The sequence below is a fragment of the Homalodisca vitripennis genome, chromosome 1 (assembly GCF_021130785.1).
Source record: "Homalodisca vitripennis isolate AUS2020 chromosome 1, UT_GWSS_2.1, whole genome shotgun sequence".
In the NCBI taxonomy this organism is placed as follows: domain Eukaryota; kingdom Metazoa; phylum Arthropoda; class Insecta; order Hemiptera; family Cicadellidae; genus Homalodisca; species Homalodisca vitripennis.
This window is the reverse complement of record NC_060207.1, coordinates 60,591,946-60,610,134: the sequence shown is the minus strand read 5'-3', so window position 1 is coordinate 60,610,134 and position 18,189 is coordinate 60,591,946. Positions and strand designations below refer to the sequence as shown.

Below are 18,189 nucleotides of genomic sequence, written 5' to 3'. Positions count from 1 at the left end.
AGTATGAGGTTAAATTGGGCATCTCTCTTAGCCCATTTTCAAAATATTACTCCACAAATTCTTCATTTTTAATAAATGTACGAGGAATTTTTGCTTGTGGTTTACTATTTTTACTACAAAAAATAATTATTTCCCCTTTCCCCTTAACCACATGACCACTAAAAGGACTTAGACTTGCTGGATAGGTTAGTACTTTTTAAAATTAAGTTTTAAATGTTTTAATTTCTCTCTTATCCATACATAATAATCGAAAGGAGCAAATTACTAACAATTGGCAATTATTGGCAGAATACGAGTTTGTTGGAATATATGTGGTCAGTTTGTAATTAAAGCGTAGTCCCCTTCTCGTACATTTACAAGAGGGACTGTAGATTATGTTGTAGTTTTGCAATGTCCAAAAACGCGGATTTTCCAACAAGCGAGCCTATTTAAACCTTTATGGGAGATAAGTAAACTTAAATATTTGGACTATTCACAATGATTATATATGTATATATACAGGGTGTATATATTATGTCTGGAAACACCCAAATATATCCTTTAATAATTTAAATATAAATTTGAAACCTCTTACAATCGTGATAGAGATTGGGCATCTACTTTTTGGAACAATGTTTTGTTATGTCACACCAACGGGGGACGTCCTGCCGAGGGTATCGTGAATATTCTTAATGGAAGCCTATACCTTGTGATACATAATTTTAAAGGTAATAGCTTACTGAATTGAATGCCACAAACCGCATCTCAAAGGAATTATTCTATCAGAAAATAGAGCATTTTTAGTATTGAAAATTTACTGATGTTCAACAATGTAATTTTAACATGGTTCTTGCCACAAAATGTGTTACACTAATTTTTTAGCATTTTTTAAATGTTCAATTAAAATAAAATAAACAATTTATTTTTAAGCTGGTTTCATTAGTACAAATTTACCAGTTTTTATTACAATGAATAAAACTTATGAGTCACTTTCTCTGATTACTTATGAATCTGTACTTGGTGTTTTCCAGTCAGCAGGAAGGTTTAAAGAGACAAAGGTCACTAGCCTATGAGAAACATTATTGTGTTATTAATCATCTGGTCTACAGGTTTCAGTTTGTTGAGCATGGAGCTTTCACTAGACAGGTCTAAGCTTGGGAATTACAAATGGACAAAGGTCATATCATTCCTGTCGAGTTAATCAGTGTCTCTGAAGCATTGCTGTCAACAAGTTATCTAATTACAGTAGTTCAGTTTTTATTTGGCATTTTAATGGAATTGTCTGAAAGAGAACGAATTACTCTGTTGATGATGCGAGGATATGGCGATCGTCAAAGATCTTATCGGGAAGTTTGTAATTTGTTTAATGACACTTTCCCAGAAAGGAATCCCATAAGTGTTTCAACAATATCAAAAACTATTGAGCGTTTTGAAATGACAGGGAGTGTACGTAATCGGCCAAAGTCGGGTAGGATACAATCTGCAACAGATGAAGAACATGCACTAGATGTTTTGCAAACATTTATTGAAGACCCACATACATCGCTCAGAAAAGCTGCACAGCAACATGATATGCACCCTATGTCTGTGAGTAAGATTTTGAAAATTAATAAATACAAACCATTTAAAGTTCATTTAGTCCAACAGTTAAGTGAGGATGATTACGACAGAAGAGTTGAGTTTTGTGAACTTGTGATGCGCAAATGTGATAACAATAGAGATTTTCTGACCAACATACTATTTTCTGATGAGGCAACTTTTTTCCTAAATGGCAATGTTAACAGGCACAATTGCCGTTACTGGGCTAGTGAAAACCCACATTGGATTACTGAGTCCCATTCACAGCAACCACAAAAACTGAACGTATGGTGTGGAATTTTAGGTAACAAAATTGTTGGACCCTTTTTCATCAATGGAAATTTAAATGCCGAACTTTACTACAATATGCTCCAAAATGAAATAATCCCAGCTATTCAAATTGCATCAGGAGAATACTTTGATAATGTATGGTTTCAGCAGGATGGTGCTCCACCCCATTATGGGAGACAGGTAAGAGAGTATTTGGATTTAAGGTTTCCTCATAAATGGATTGGCCGAAGAGGAGAAATCGAATGGCCTCCAAGATCTCCGGATTTGTCACCAATCGATTATTTCCTATGGGGTCATTTAAAATCCAATGTTTATAGAAGAAAGCCTCATAATTTGGAAGACCTAAGAAACAGGATTATAGAGGAGATTGCTTTGATAACTGAAGAAATGTTAGGCAACTCTGTCGAATCATTTTACACAAGATTGGCTCATTGTCAAACCGTAGAAGGAACACAGTTCGAACAATTGCTTTGACACCAAATGCAGGTAAAACGTTTGTTGTAAGACTTTTCTAACAGCATACATTATTTTTTATTTGTAATAAGAAATCAATAACATAAGTATTTCCATAATTGTACTGTAATAAAAACTGGCAAATTTGTGCTAATAGAACCAGCTTAAAATGAAATTTTTGTTTTATTTAATTGAACATTTAAAAAAATGCTAAAAAATTAGTGTAACACATTTTGTGGCAAGAACCATGTTAAAATTACATTGTTGATCATCAGTAAATTTTCAATACTAAAAATGCTCTATTTTCTGATAGAATAATTCCCTTGAGATGCGGTTTGTGGCATTCAATTCAGTAAGCTATTACCTTTAAAATTATGTATCACAAGGTATAGGCTTCCATTAAGAATATTCACGATACCCTCGGCAGGACGTCCCCCGTTGGTGTGACATAACAAAACATTGTTCCAAAAAGTAGATGCCCAATCTCTATCACGATTGTAAGAGGTTTCAAATTTATATTTAAATTATTAAAGGATATATTTGGGTGTTTCCAGACATAATATACACCCGTATATGATTGTAGATATTTGTGTACAATAACGTTTCATGATTATGGACTTTTTACGTGTTTCAAATTGTTACGATAGCATGCCAATAGCGAGGTTTATTATACCACCAGTGTTGTGAACCAAACATCAAAACTAATAATGTATATTTACGAGTAGTTTGACATTTTAAAATGTAAAATCGAACTTACATTTACTTTTTTTGACTGAGGCTGAAGTGATGTGTTACGACACACTACAGTCTAGTAGGTAAGTGCTAATTTACACTGCAAAATATCACTACCCGGCTTATTATGTAATGTGTCTTAAATAACGAAGTGAATCGTTAATCAAGGTATTTTTCGTATGACTGAAATGATAAAAAACTCACTAAGGTTTTAAGTTTTTACGCATTAAAGTTTAGCTTGACATATGACATAAGGGGAATAATAATGATAAATGACACTGATTCTCTTTAACCCTTTAAACAACACTGATTTATCTTTATTATCTTATATGTTTATCGGTTAGTTTGGCCCGTATAATCCGAATTTCACCTAGTAGACCCGGCCACAAGCTGGAGGAAATTATTGTTTCCAGGTGTACAGCGCGGGATATATTTAGTCAAGTTGGTGGCAGAGCGAGTGACTACAATGAGTTAGCTGTGTCCAACGAAAACATAATGGTCCCCGAAAACTTACATCCTTAATTGTTACTTTCGCCTCTTTACTTTGAAATCTCCTCTAAAAAGTAAGTCTTCAATTACTTTCATTAACAAACCATCAGGTGATTATGCTTTATAAATAAGCTCTTGCTCTTGTTGGTAGGTAATTTCATTTCTTTCTCAAGAATTATTATTTCGTTAATTATATTTTAAATGTTTACAACTATAACAGTGCAAGGCGTAAAAAGTTTATTTAATATGAAACTGTAGTTCTTATAAGATTATAAAGGAGAATTACATTTTTATAACACGTATATTCATAGACAATAAACGTAATGAACGTTAATAAGTGATGGAAAAATATCTTTTAAGTAATGTAGAACTTAATTATTTACAATGAAAGATCTATGAACGCGGATTTAAATACTAATAATGATACCTACATTTAGCCTATATAAATATATAGCATATTCGTAATGAACGTGATATACTTGGTTTCTTTCAGCCACGAAATATTGGCGCGAATTGAGCGTGGGTGTGTTACAAGAAAAGTTGACAATAACAAAAAAGAAAGGAGTGGCCAAAAACCTTATACTGTTCTTGGGAGACGGAATGTCTCTTGCTACCCTCGCCGCGGCAAGGATATATCTTGGGCAGCTCAAGAAAGAAGCGGGAGAAAACACGTTCTTAAGTTTCGAGAAGTTTCCTTACACTGGATTGGCCAAGGTAATTATTTAGTTTCGTTTTTATTTTTTATAGTTAATTGACAAAATATGTAGCATAGACAGCTTAAATTGTATTTGCGCCCTTTAGAGTTAGAGTATATGACATGTGTACAAGAGATTAAATATGTAAGTATAATCTTGGACTCAAGACTTACATAGAAAAGCCACGTTAACTATGAACACCAAAACAATTAGGGTTATAAGGATACTTAAGGTCATTTTTTAAGTACTTGTGCATTAATAACCTGATACAATAAGTATATTAGGGGTAATAAATTCTAAACTAGGATAATTGTATGATCTGAGCTATAGTATGGACAGGCACATATTCTTCACCATAAAACCTGTTATACTGCTCAGAAAGGCTTTTTTATTTCGCATCATATTAGGGAAAACAAAACTTGACCAGTTATCACTTTCATTTAAACTATTATGTATTCTACTAATAAATAGCTTATTTGTATAAAAGGTTTAAGAATGTGTATGTGGGTACAAATGGTAATAGACAAAGTACACTCTAACGAAAAATTGGAGATATAGATTGGAAGTAAGCGTACCTAAATAAACCTAAATATATTCATGAAGCTTTACATTAATTAGCCCATAATTCTTTTAATATTTTGTCCTTGAACAAGATGTTTTAAGAGCCCTGAACAAATCCTACTGGAAACCGAGGTTGTTTATGCTGGGATTTAGAATATTTGGTTTAAATACACTGTATTAAATAATAGATAAAATAAATAATAACATTATTTAAGTAATTATTAACTATAGTCATCATTCTACTCCAAAGCCATATCCAATTTCTCTTCTAATTAACAAGAAAATTTTAATAGTTAAACATTATTGTATGGCTGATCACAAATCTCTTTAGAACTGGGCGTAAGCTGTTGAATTCTAGAACAAAATGTATCAATATTGTTCTTGGTTGTGTCAGACGTACTGCGCAGACTCACAAGTTGCGGACTCTGCTTGTTCAGCGACCGCCTATTTGACGGGCGTGAAAGGCAATATCTACACGGTAGGAGTTACGTCATCTGTTGGCTACATGGACTGGCGAAACATGAAGAACGAATCGTACCACACCACTTCCATCTTAAAGTGGGCTCAAGACGCGGGCAAGGGCACCGGCATAGTATCCACTTGTAGGATAACAGACGCCTCTCCTGCTGGCACATACGCCCATTCCGCATACAGGTATAAACATTATTAAATAGCTAGTTTTAACTGTATGTTGTAGTAACATTATCAAGGTATTTATGGCTATTATCACACAGAATACAACATAGTACGGCAAAAAGTGTTATACATAACAAAATATCATGCAGAGTTCAACATCATGCAGCACACTATATTATAAATCATGCAACGTAATACAGTAACCAATATCATACACCACAACATCAAACATAAGAGAGCATCGTATACCACACAAAACACCATACATATCACAACATCATTTAACACACACACACGCACACACACACACACACACACACACACACACACACACACACACACACACACACACACACACACACACACACACACACACACACACATACATTAACCAAGTGGCACTGGTGTGGTTCGGCTGGGCTATCTTTGTCTCCATTTTTTAGTGCTTTTTGTTATATAAAAAGTGATATTTGTCTGTGTATTCGCTCTAATTGTAAATTAAACTTGATCTGCAATGGAAAATAGCGATGGAAACAATAATTGTGGCAAATGTAAAGAAGAGCTCAAGTGATGGGGACTTCGCCATTTGTAGGTTACATCGGGTAGGCTATAATTTGGCGAATGTAGCATTCAGGGCCAGTCTTGGAAGGGCTTGGGCAAGGCTGATCAATCTAAGTGGTCCTGCGCAACTTGCAGAAGAAAGGATAAGCCTGCGAGTACTTCCGAGGAAGGTTATAGTGATTCCGTCCCGGTTAACATAGCTGCTGAGATTTATAGTTACCTGAAAATGAAAAAAAAACTGACGATGATGTGCAAAAGACTCTAGAGTTTATGTCAGACAAAATTAAATAAAAACACTAAGGTAGGAAAATAGGGTCACTAAGAGAGAAATCAGTGAGGTTAAGAAGAGGTTAGTGAGGAGTGAAGATAATGTGAAATCTCTTACTGAGCGCCTAAATGACCTAGACCAGTATGGGAGAAGAGTTAACCTTGAGATACAGGGTGTTCCGTTCCATGGAGAAAAGTTGGAAGATGAGAAGACCGAAGAATTGGTTAGAGACCTGGCAGATTAAATAAATGTTCCCTATGTTCTCGAAAACAAATCCATAAACTGCACAGACTAAAAAGAAGGAGTGACGACAAGCCGCCCGCTATAATGATCCAGTTTATGACCAGTACTGCTAGGGACACATGATTACTAGCTGGCAAGAAGGCACGGTTGTCCGATAAATCGTCAGGTCAGAAGATTTATTTCAACGAAAACCTGACCTATTTTTTCAAGGAACTTCTGAAGGAGGCTAAATCCAGATCAAGGATCCACAATCACAGGTTTTTTGGTTCAAAAATGGAAGAAAAATGAGGAAGATAGAAACATTATTGTAATAAAAACATTACATGACATAAACAAAATTGGTTAACTAATCTAAAACCAATATATCTCATTGAATTTGTATCTCATCCTAGTATAGATATTGGTTGTTTTAAGATGTATCACTCTTTTTTTGAATTATAAATAAATAAAAAAACATATAATATGAGATAGACTTGCATTCTGACAGTTATTTATGTTTTGATAGTTGGTTCATGCATTGCTCGAATGTAAGTAGGTCGTTAGGCATTAGTGTAATATATTTAAATTAGGTTATTTAGAAAAAACTGGGATACTTTTATATTATAGATATTGTGCAAAATTGAGAAAATTTATATAATTGTACTTTTAGAGATAAATTGTTCTGAACATGATTTGGCCGGTTACAATATTGATGGTTTTTTTAAAGGTTTGTAATTGTAGAATAGGTAAGGATGGTGGAGGCCTGGTGTTATACTACAACATTTAAAAAGTTATATTTACAGTTTTCAGTTTAAATGCAAAATCATTGGAATGTATATGTGGCATGGTTGAGCCAATTGAACCTGTAGGTCGTGCACAAATTTTATTATTATCTTTATATAGACCCCCGTCTCAGAGCACTGGCTGTGATCCGCGATCATTCTTGAAGGAGGTTGAGGATATAATAAACAGTAAATTTTTGCATGGAAATATGATTTTGATCGGCGATACTAATATTGATATTAAGAACTCATTTTTAATGAGCCAAGAATATAAAACATTACTGTCTTCAGAAGGTTTAACAGCGATGGTTTCGGATTACACTAGAGGGAGGGTCGAGACGGGAGATTAACTTAAACTTGCATTGATTACATATAAGTTAGAGATTAAAATTCAGATGAAATACAGGGTGGTATAATAGAAACAAAAATCTCTGACCATTATCCTATAGCTGTTAGGATGGGATATGGTTTACTTCCGACCGAACGCTCAGTTCGAAATCAAATCCAAAGAGAAATAATTGACGAAAATAAACTTAAGCAAGTTTGGATTGGAAGAACATGCCAGTGACTAATACCTACCTTGCTTTTAATTATTTGGTAAACCAATTTTCAACTGCAATAAATGACAGGAAAAAGACTTTCATAATGAATAAGAAGAAGGCTAGAAATGAGAAAGAATTGATGACTAATAACCTAAGGGCTATTAAATAGATGAGTGTCAAAAATAGATCTATAAATTAGCAAATAATGATGTCTATGACAGGTTCGGCAAGTCAGATCTCCAATAACTTTGCTGAGCAATTTAAATATAGGGCGTAAGAACTGATACATACTTGCAACAATAAAGATGAAATAGCAGTAAATGGAAATAGTAGACATGGATTTTACATATCAAATGCTACTGAAGATTCTATAAAGAAAATCATATATAACTGTGACATAAATAAAGGATGTGGAATTGACTCTGTCAGATTTAAAGACATTGAAAAAGCATTTTAAAGAATGATCCCTGCATTAGTAAAAGATATAAACTTGTCGCTTAGGACTGGGGTTTTTTCCCCACTGATTAAAACGTCTGTTGTGAGACATATCTACAAGAAAGGTCCTAGAGGACACTGTGAAAATTATAGACCGATCACTTTACTCCCATGCCTGGAAAAGATATTTGAAATTTATGTTGCTCAGTCATTGAAACCTGTAACACAATCGGATGTTTTGAAAGCCATTCGCCGTATTGGCAGTAATGCTGAAGGTTCTGACGGCATTAAAATCCAATTAATAAAAAAACATTCTTTTTGCAACTCTCCCAATAATCACATACATTTTCAACATGTCACTGAGACAAGGTATTTTCCCTTCACTTTGGAAGTCTGCTATTGTCCGCCCTTTGAACAAGACCTCAGTTCCAACATCTTGCCAAGACTTCAGACCCATTAGTATTCTGCCTGCTCTATCCAAAAGCCTCGAAAAAATTGTGCACTGCCAGATTACTGATTACTTAACACGAAATAACATTCTAAATGATTTACAATCAGGATTTCGACCAGGACATAGTACTGAAACTGCTTTTCTGAGAGTCACTGACGATATACGATTCACAATGGACCAAAAACTAAGCACAATACTGACACTCTTTGATTTCTCAAAGGCTTTTGATTGTGTAAACTACAGACTACTATTGGCAAAATTGAGAATCATTGGTTTTTCAGAAAATGTCCTGAAATGGCTGAGGTCTTATCTGTCTGGCAGAAGGCAGTGTGTATAGGTAGGTGACATAACATCCGACTGGCTGAGTGTTGAGTGTGGTGTTCCTCAGGGTTCCATTCTTGGTCCTCTCTTGTTTGTGTTGTACGTTAATGACTTGAGCACGGTACTGGTACACTGCAAGTCCCACATGTATGCTGATGACCTCCAGATATATGTCCACGTTAACACACACCAAATCGATGATGGCATTACCATGATCAACTCTGATATAAAAAATGTACTCGACTGGACTAGTAAACATGGACTTAAACTAAACCACGAAAAAACTAAACTAATTGTGATTTCTCATTACCGCTCTCGATCTTTGATCGATTTTACATCTATACGTAACGTTACTGTGAATGGAACTGTACTACCTTATTACGATAAAGTTAAGAACTTAGGACTGACAATAAATTGTACTCTTAGCTGGACTGATGCAGTGACAGAGACTTGTAAGAAAGTTTTTGCATCAATACATTCCCTGAAAAAACTGCAGAGGTTTTTGCCGCTTCACATAAAACTGTTGTTGGTTAAAGTACTCATACTGCCTCATTTTTCTTACTGTAATAGTGTGATGAACGACATGACTGTGGCTTTGGGTGAAAAACTCCAGAGAACCCAAAATTATTGTATGAGATATGCATTTGATCTCAGGAGGGATGAGCATATAACGCCCTATTATATTAATTCAAAGATCTTGAAGTTAAATGACCTCAGATCAATAAAAATCTTAACATTGGTCCATTCAATTTTTAATTCTGGCTTTCCAAATTATTTCTTAAACGATTTCCAATTTGTCTCTCAAAGTTTGGTGAGGATAGAACTCGCTCTGGTTCGTCTGTGCTCCGCATGCCGTTGCACAGAACTACTGTATACGACAAGTCTTTTGTAGTAACGGCATGTCGTCTGTGGAATTCCCTTCCTCGTACCATAACATCCTTAGAGAGTCGTCCTCGGTTCGTGGCGTCACTGAGGGAGCACTATCTGGGGCGGATGGTTGGGGCGGGGTCGGCATAGGTCTCTTTCGCTGCGGTTGCACTAGCATGAGTAGTGTGTGTGTGAGGGTAGTGTGTTTGTAATATTCATTACATACAAGTATATGTTATTATTTTTGTTTGAGTATGTGTTTAAAAATAAGTTTATATACCTTTTTAATCATTGTATATTTTTTAGTTTATATTCTTCAATAAAGTTGTACTTTTTGTTATTCATATTTAAAACGTTTACAGCAAAATATTTAATTTTATTATTATTTAAAAAAATAAGAATATTTGTTATACCTACTATATGAGGTTAAATGTAAGAAAGGGCCATGAGACCCTAATTTCGCCTCAAATAAAGAAATATTTCATTTCATTTCATTTCATTGAATAAGTTCTTAGTAGAATGCTCTGTATTAAGTGGTAGTCAATTTTCATTCCAGAAAGGGAAAATTATTGAAAACATATTAAAGTCTGTTGGTGAATACTTTAATAAACAAATAGATAAAGGGTGTTACATTCTAGCCCTCTTCATTGAAGTAAGGCATTCGATATTATTGACCACGGGAAAATGAGTAAGGTACTTGAAGGGGTGCGTATTACTGGACCTCCACTGGCCTGGTTTAGGTCTTACCTCAATAACAGGTTATTTAGAGTAAAAATAAAGAAAACAGTTATTGAAAATCAAATTTACAATCAAGTTGTTCCACAGGGAAGTAATTTGGGGCCGGTACTTTTTAGTCTTTATATCTTATCTTTATCTTTGTAACTATAGGTAGTTTATATTTTAGTTAATATAGGCCTCATACAATATTGTATTTGATTAGATAGGCTTAGTTTTAGTTAAAGGTATGAATAGGAAGTTTGAGGGATAAACATGGTATTGCATTAAAATGGTACCTGGGTGTACGGGTGTCAGGATGTGCATTGATATGACGGCTGCTCAATAAGGTATCACAAAACTGTTACATTTTTGAATTTTAGTAATCTGTTTGCCAGTTTCACCTGGTTTACTTGATTATGTGGAAAACTTTTATATATCCTCAGTGGATTATTAGGCTACAAAACTTTAACACACAACTTGGCACAAATTGGCAGGTTTTATTTCTTAAATAATAATAATACAAATGATATGATAAACATAACATAACTCAATATGCCAACGTCCTTTTGAAGCTCCTCCGGTAATTAAACCTTGTTGGATGATCGGACTTTAACATGGTAGCCCATGTACTTAAATAATGTCTCTGGAATGTGGACTTGCCGGGTATAAAATCACCCGGCAGTATTACTGCTGGGCTTGACCCTCAGAATAGAGAATGATACGGGTTCATAGTTGCAATAACTAATTAATGAGATGTGTTAGGAATATATACAGTTAGTAACTTACATTGACTTCAAAGGTGTTTTCAAACATTGAGGTAATAAAAAATTGAGGTAAAATTAATCTGTTAAAAATTCACAATTTGTAGGAGCAATTCTACTATAAATCTGAGAGTATGAGATTAGAAACGGATCACGTTGTTAAAGACCGGTTAGTTGTTAAAACATATGAACACCAACACAAGGATACACAAACACTTAAAGAAAGTACAATCAGGTTTCAGGGTAGGATTAAATAAATACCTTACTAGCTGCTTTATTTACGATTGAAAACAATCACTTTTTTATTTTGAATTGTTTAAGTTACTCGTGCTAATGCACTGCAAGTTTAACTTTTAGGTTATATTCATATTCCCATAGCCTTCACGAACCAAGGTTGGGTCGGTACGGAACAGTCTGTAAGTGTAACCACCGTACGCTGTAGTCCTGTGATCAACAGCTGGTATAATACAGTTTTTTGTTGCCGGAGAGACCGGTGGGAGGAGTAAGTTAGGAGATTCATCCCCCTCCATGAATACTGCATACATACCGTTAGTAGAAGTTTTAGGCAAGTCTAGTTAACTGTGGAGGGTAACTAGTGTGGTAAATGAGGTTTTTTAGTTTCAAAGAATTTTGCAATCCTAACCACCCCCTCCCCCCCACCGAAGCACCCAAAGTGCAGTGTAGTGTGTGTGTGTGTGTGTAGTCTAGTGTTTTGAGGAAGCACTATCCCCCGTCTGCATCTACAATCAGCAGTCAGATTTGACTTAAAGGCTGACATGAAATAACCTCCCTTTCTTAAAAGAAGACATGATTGTGATAGGAGCCACTATTCATCCTGATGTAGATTTTGTATGGAATATCAAAAATCCCTCTGTGCATAGTACTTGTTGTGAAGAGAACTTGCCTCAGCTTCTTGTCCTAATTGAATAAAAAACAAACTAGTTTACAATATATATATATATATATATATATATATATATATATATATATATATATATATAGATTTTCTTGTGTTCTTTTAGTTTGGAGGCAGACATTTATGTACCATTTCCATTTATTATTACTTAATTTTTCATTATTTTTGTTAACTTATTGAAAAGTATATGCGTTTAATAAATATAAACTTAGCAATTTCGGAATTCTTATTATGGTTTGTGTTTATTATTCTGTCACTGGATAGTAAAGCTTGAGGTGTGCAATCTAACTAGGACTTAACCTTAGTGTAGCATTCAAATTAATAAACAAATTATGTGGATGTTTAAGAAGACTAATAGATGTAGAAAAGAAATTTATAATGGGCTTTATAGAAAAATGACGAACCGGTTGTGTAATTTTACAAATTTTAAAGGAGAACAGTTCTTATACAAATTATATTTCCAGAGATATTTTTATTATCATATCCAAATACTATATATTATGGAAATAAAATCTACTTTAAGTGTAATACATGTCTTTAACGTCTTTAGGTTGTTAAGATATTTTTCAAGACATTTTTTGACGATAAGTTCAATATTAAGATAGGCCTATATAAAATTAAAGACTATCTCGGTAAATCTAGTATTGCATAAAATCAGAAAAGGCTCATTTTACTGTTTATTTATGTTAATATTAGGATATCCATCTTCAAATCTTAAGTTAAGTGTAAAGTGGACTTACAGCCACCACGATATTTTCTAAACAGAGCATTTTGTTTTCCAGGAAGTGGCAGACAGACTTGGATATTAAAAATGAAAAAGATCCAAGAGGGTTTAATGCTACGGGAGTGATGGATATAGCTTCGCAGTTGATAGAAAATAGTCCTGGCACAGAATTTAAGGTAATTTTAACCAAAAATTTAATAAGTTTTTAAATTTATCACCAGGATTACGTGTAAAACGAAATATACCAAATAAAAACAGTAAATGGAAATTGTTGATTCGATAATTTGACGTAAAAATGTAGGTGATAAAATAATTTAAGAACCATGCATTTCGGAGGTGGAAATGTTATACTGACCCTTAAGATCTTATATAAATGCAGCCCTACTGGACTAATAAAAATACCCATATTTTTACTATTAAGACTGGATAAACTCTGATATATTTCATCCAAGCAAACTCTCGTGAAAGGGAATAAATCACACAATTTGGTCGAGACACTACCTTTCTCGTTTACTATTTATATTCTTTATGGAGTCTACGCATTGCATTTAGATATTTACCACCTGTTTAGGTAATCTTGGGAGGTGGTCGGGAAGCATTTCTTCCCATCACAGAACAAAATGACCCCACTATGACAGGTTCCAGAGGTGACGGCAAAAACTTGATCGAGAAGTGGAAAAAATCTAAAGAAAACATGAAAAAGTCAGCGTCTTACATCACCAACAGAGATCAACTGCTGGGGCTGGATGTAAACAACACCGACTATGTTCTTGGTACGATGTATATTAAGCGCTCGCTAGAATATTTATTACGCTCTGAAAAGTTAATGGGATTTTGAGAACAAAGAGGTTTGTTAATCAGTACTTTTAATTTTTAACCACATTTATCTATTCATAGTATTCATAAACAGAATAATTTTTTTAACAGGACTATTCCAATCTGATCATTTGGATTACCATAAGCTTGCAAATGAAAAGGAGCAACCGACACTTGCTGAAATGACGGAGTTGGCAATTAAGATGATGCAAAAGGAAGCCAAGGGTTTTGTGCTGTTTATAGAGGGCGGTAGGATAGACATCGCTCACCACGAGAACAAGGCTCACTTAGCACTAGATGAGACTGTGGAGCTGCATAAAGCTGTCGAGGTATTTATATTTTAGTGGTGATTTCAATAGAAAGTAAAATAACTTGTTCTAAATCTTGAATAAGACCTTCATTTTGTTATCCTTCGTCCAAAGAACCTTAACTTGCCATGTTTACTATGTTGCAGACGGCTGTCAAAATGACAAATGAAGACGACACGCTCATTGTGGTGACGGCAGACCACGCACATACACTGAACATAAACGGTTACCCGAGAAGAGGTGGAGATATTTTTACCTACGTTCAAGGCACCGAAGACAAACTTTCATACTCTACTTTGTCATATTCGAACGGACCTAATACCCCACGTTTCAAGGAAGATGGATATGGGCAGCACAATATTATCAATGATAAAAGAGGTATATGAAATAACCATAGGTACCATTCAGTACATATGGCTCAATGGACGGATTCAGATATACAATGATAAAGTAAACACGTAATTCCATCAAACTTAAGACATCAGCAGCCTCAATTTTAGTGCAAATATGAAATTTGTGTTCCGGTGAGAAGTAATTATTGTTGGTGTAGTTTGCCATATGTGATACAGGTACCTGTATCTTAGATGTTATATGGGAAAAGATTTCACATTATTCTTCCTACGATGAAGAGAATACGAAATTTTAATTTCGGGACGTCTCAAAATGCTTTAACTCATATTTTATGAGTTTTATTCAGTACCTACACCAAAATCATTGTATACTGTACATCTAAAAGTTATAAGAGAATTTTTTAATTCAAAATATTTATTAACTCGCATTTCAAAAAAGTTGTGACGAATAGATTAACCTTTTAATGCGTTACTCTTTTCAGTAATATTGTTTCAGGGAAATGAAAGTCTAGGGAAGAGCTTAATCGGGATTCCATATTATATAATATATATTATTTTAGGTATTTGAGATTCTTGACAAAACGTGTACTAAACTACGAGATTGTGTGTACTGTAATTTCTTCAAAATTTATGGTAAGGAGAAAATATTGTTATATGGTTTTTTTTTTATAAGAATTTTAATTTGTTCTCTTATTTAGAAACGTGTGCCCATAGTGCGCACGACGAGCTTTACGATCGAGTAAACGACGGCAGTTTTAAAAGATCGCTTCTATCTGATAGGGTACAAATCGTCGTGAACGTTTTAACGATAATTTAAATTGGTTTTTTATGTCACAATATTCGACTTGAAAATTTGAAGCTGAAGTAACAGCTGATTCTGTTTACCGCCTAGAAACTTGCATAATACACTACTAAAAACCGTCTGACAATAAAGTGCATAGTACTCAGGAAGATATCAGTCTTGTAAATCCAGTACTAATTAAAAGCGATCTTTTGGCGGTTACGGTTCTTTCTGTTCTGAAGTGATATAAAGGCGGTAAGGGTCATTTTTAAGAAATCTGTTTGTGCATTGGATCATCTATGTCCGTGGACAAACTGATTATAGCATTGGTTCTTCTATACAAATCCGCGTTTGTAAGAGATAAGTGATGCATTGTTTGTCGTTTTGCTTCTTCCACTTCCATAAATAGATCGGTAATTTTACACGAAGCTACCAAAATTAATTATTAGTTTCTATATATTTTAGTAATCATTATCATAGTGTATTTATTATATTTTTTATTAACGTGTTTAGATTTATTTAAACAAAGTTATTATTATTGTATCCGGCCTGACAGAGGTAGTCATGAATCACAAAGAAATACAAGACAGACAAACGATACATTATTTATTTTGTTACACCTGACTTTTTGTTTCAGACGATCCGCACTACACCTTCCAAACAATCAATCTCCTAAAGACTGAGACCCATGATGGACAGGACGTCGCTGTATTCGCTAAAGGTCCTTGGGCTCATCTCCTGGTCGGGAACTATGAGCAAACCCTCATTCCTTACGTAATGAGCTATGCGGCTGGATTTGGACCTGCCGTTGAGATCCTTGACGCAAAAAATCAGCACAAAAGAGGATCGTAATAATAACTGTTACAATATTATACTTTCATCCATATTTAAATTATATTTCTTTTTATGCTGTGACTAACCAAAAAATCAGTTTAAACTGTCACGTAGAAACTGTTTTACTTAAGAAACTTTACTGATATTAGCAATTAAACCGTTCGCATCTATGTATTATTGTAAATGTATGGTATTTTTTTAGAATACTATAATCTTATATTTTATGTGTATTCTTGATCTTTATCCTTTTTTAACTATCCAGTTTTCATTGTTTAAACGCTTATCAGGGTGAAGTCATTTTAGTCACTTTTCTACTGAAGCTTAAATTAACTCACTGCATTAGTTTGAAGGTGTTATATTTGAATTTCGGTTGGTTTTATCTACCTTACATAGTCTAAATACCATGTTACGCTGGAAGAAACCCAGTGGTCCTTTTAGGACTAAACGCAAAGAGAGGATCCTAGGATTCTACAGCAATTCTGTAATTTTTGACATTTTTAATATTCGTTTAAAATGTTTTTCATTTATTGTGCACTTTCCAAAGAAGGGTTTATTTCAGGCTTGTTTGTACCTTCCCATTGAACTACATTGTTTATAAATGTGGAAAAAACCAGTTATTTAAATCTGGGCAACCTTATGGGTGTCCAGGAGCGCCACATCACGAACCCCAAATGTCGAAATTCTGGGGAGCAATGGTAGTTCGATAGGTCTAGTCTACTGTGACAGATTACTGTGGGAGTAGGTGGTCCTCCCCAAGGACAGTTGCTACCCTTGACATTAGGGAATAAGATGTGTCGCAATTCAGCTAATTTGCCTGGAACGTCTAGTTTTTAACTGGATTTCCCTCTTTCCAAGGATACATTACTGAGGTAAATGCCCGATTTCCTTCGTCATGGATGTTGACAGGATATGGCCACTCCCTCTCATTAATCATCCAGAATATCCTGTCACCCCGCAAGGCAAAGGTCATTTAATGACCCCGTGCGATTTCTATAATTTTTTATTTAAGATAACAAACAAACAAAACACTAAAAAAGTGCAAGCATAGCCAATACTGTTTTCAGCATGACAAATGCAACAGACGAAACAATTGTTTAAGTAATTTTCATTTCAATATCACTATACGCTTTTGTCTTTACAATCGTGTTTTAACCGTTAACTGTAAATTACACAACTTCTATTCATAGACAGTATTTATTTTCATTATATGAAAATTTCCTCTATACATAGTAACAGAACATGCTTTCAATACCTAATTTGATATTTTAATCAAAAGAATATTATTGTTGATATTTCAGATTTATTATACTTCGCAATGATTAAAATATTTCAAGAATATTTTTTATTAATATAAGGGAGGCTATCAGGTTCTTCATTATGTGTACTCACTTTACCACTCTAAATGTTAGCTACATACAAATATCAATGATAAAATATTTGTGAGTATAAAGAAATAATATGCAGGCATCTCAAAAGCGTGTTCCTAGTAAATTCAAAATGATAGCTCTAGCATAAACTTTCTCTATTTAAAATATGCATACATATACATTACAATATTTATTCAATAAATAATTTGTATTTATCAATCAATTTGTATCCATTATTATTCGAAATATGTCCAATTTAGATTTTATATACTTATACATTAAAAAAATAAATATTGACTATTGGTGTAAAACACTGTTTTCCAAAAAAAGCTGAATTCTATATTCAATAGAAAAGCAAATATAAATCAATAGAAACACCTAAGAAACACCAAAATTGTGCAGTGTTTAATCCTGGAACAGAGACGATTACCTTCTAGGCGGATGGCTACCACGGAGTTATCAGAGCTGAGTATGCCATTACTTCCACTTACTTGTGACGTACTCCTTCCATGGTATATTAGATTTTTTAAATATACAGAGTGAGTCAGAAATATGGCAACATATTTTAAGACGTGATTTTAGAGCTAAAAATAATAAAAAAATATACATAAGAGTAGGTCCGGAAACTCTCCATCACTGAGTAATGGCTGGCGAAAGATGTTGCTTTGTTTTCCTAGTTCACCTTGTGAAATTAAGTGATTCTGAAAGGTTTTGTTCTTACTTTTTAACTCAAATAAGATGGATTTATACGC

The 18,189-nt window shown here is 34.1% G+C and overlaps 2 protein-coding genes across 2 annotated transcripts in view; one reads left to right on the top strand and one right to left on the bottom strand.

Annotated features, from left to right (window-relative positions):
• Positions 1 to 18,189, bottom strand: part of LOC124362702 — a 295,398-nt gene that overhangs the window by 26,914 nt on the left and 250,295 nt on the right. The window lies entirely within an intron of this gene.
• On the top strand, positions 4,004 to 16,294 carry LOC124362694 (membrane-bound alkaline phosphatase). The gene is made up of 7 exons (XM_046817408.1): positions 4,004 to 4,236; positions 5,173 to 5,432; positions 13,040 to 13,157; positions 13,553 to 13,754; positions 13,909 to 14,126; positions 14,252 to 14,483; positions 15,874 to 16,294. Exons 1-7 carry the CDS (start codon positions 4,123 to 4,125, stop codon positions 16,086 to 16,088), a joined length of 1,359 nt encoding a protein of 452 aa, XP_046673364.1. The 5' UTR covers positions 4,004 to 4,122; the 3' UTR covers positions 16,089 to 16,294.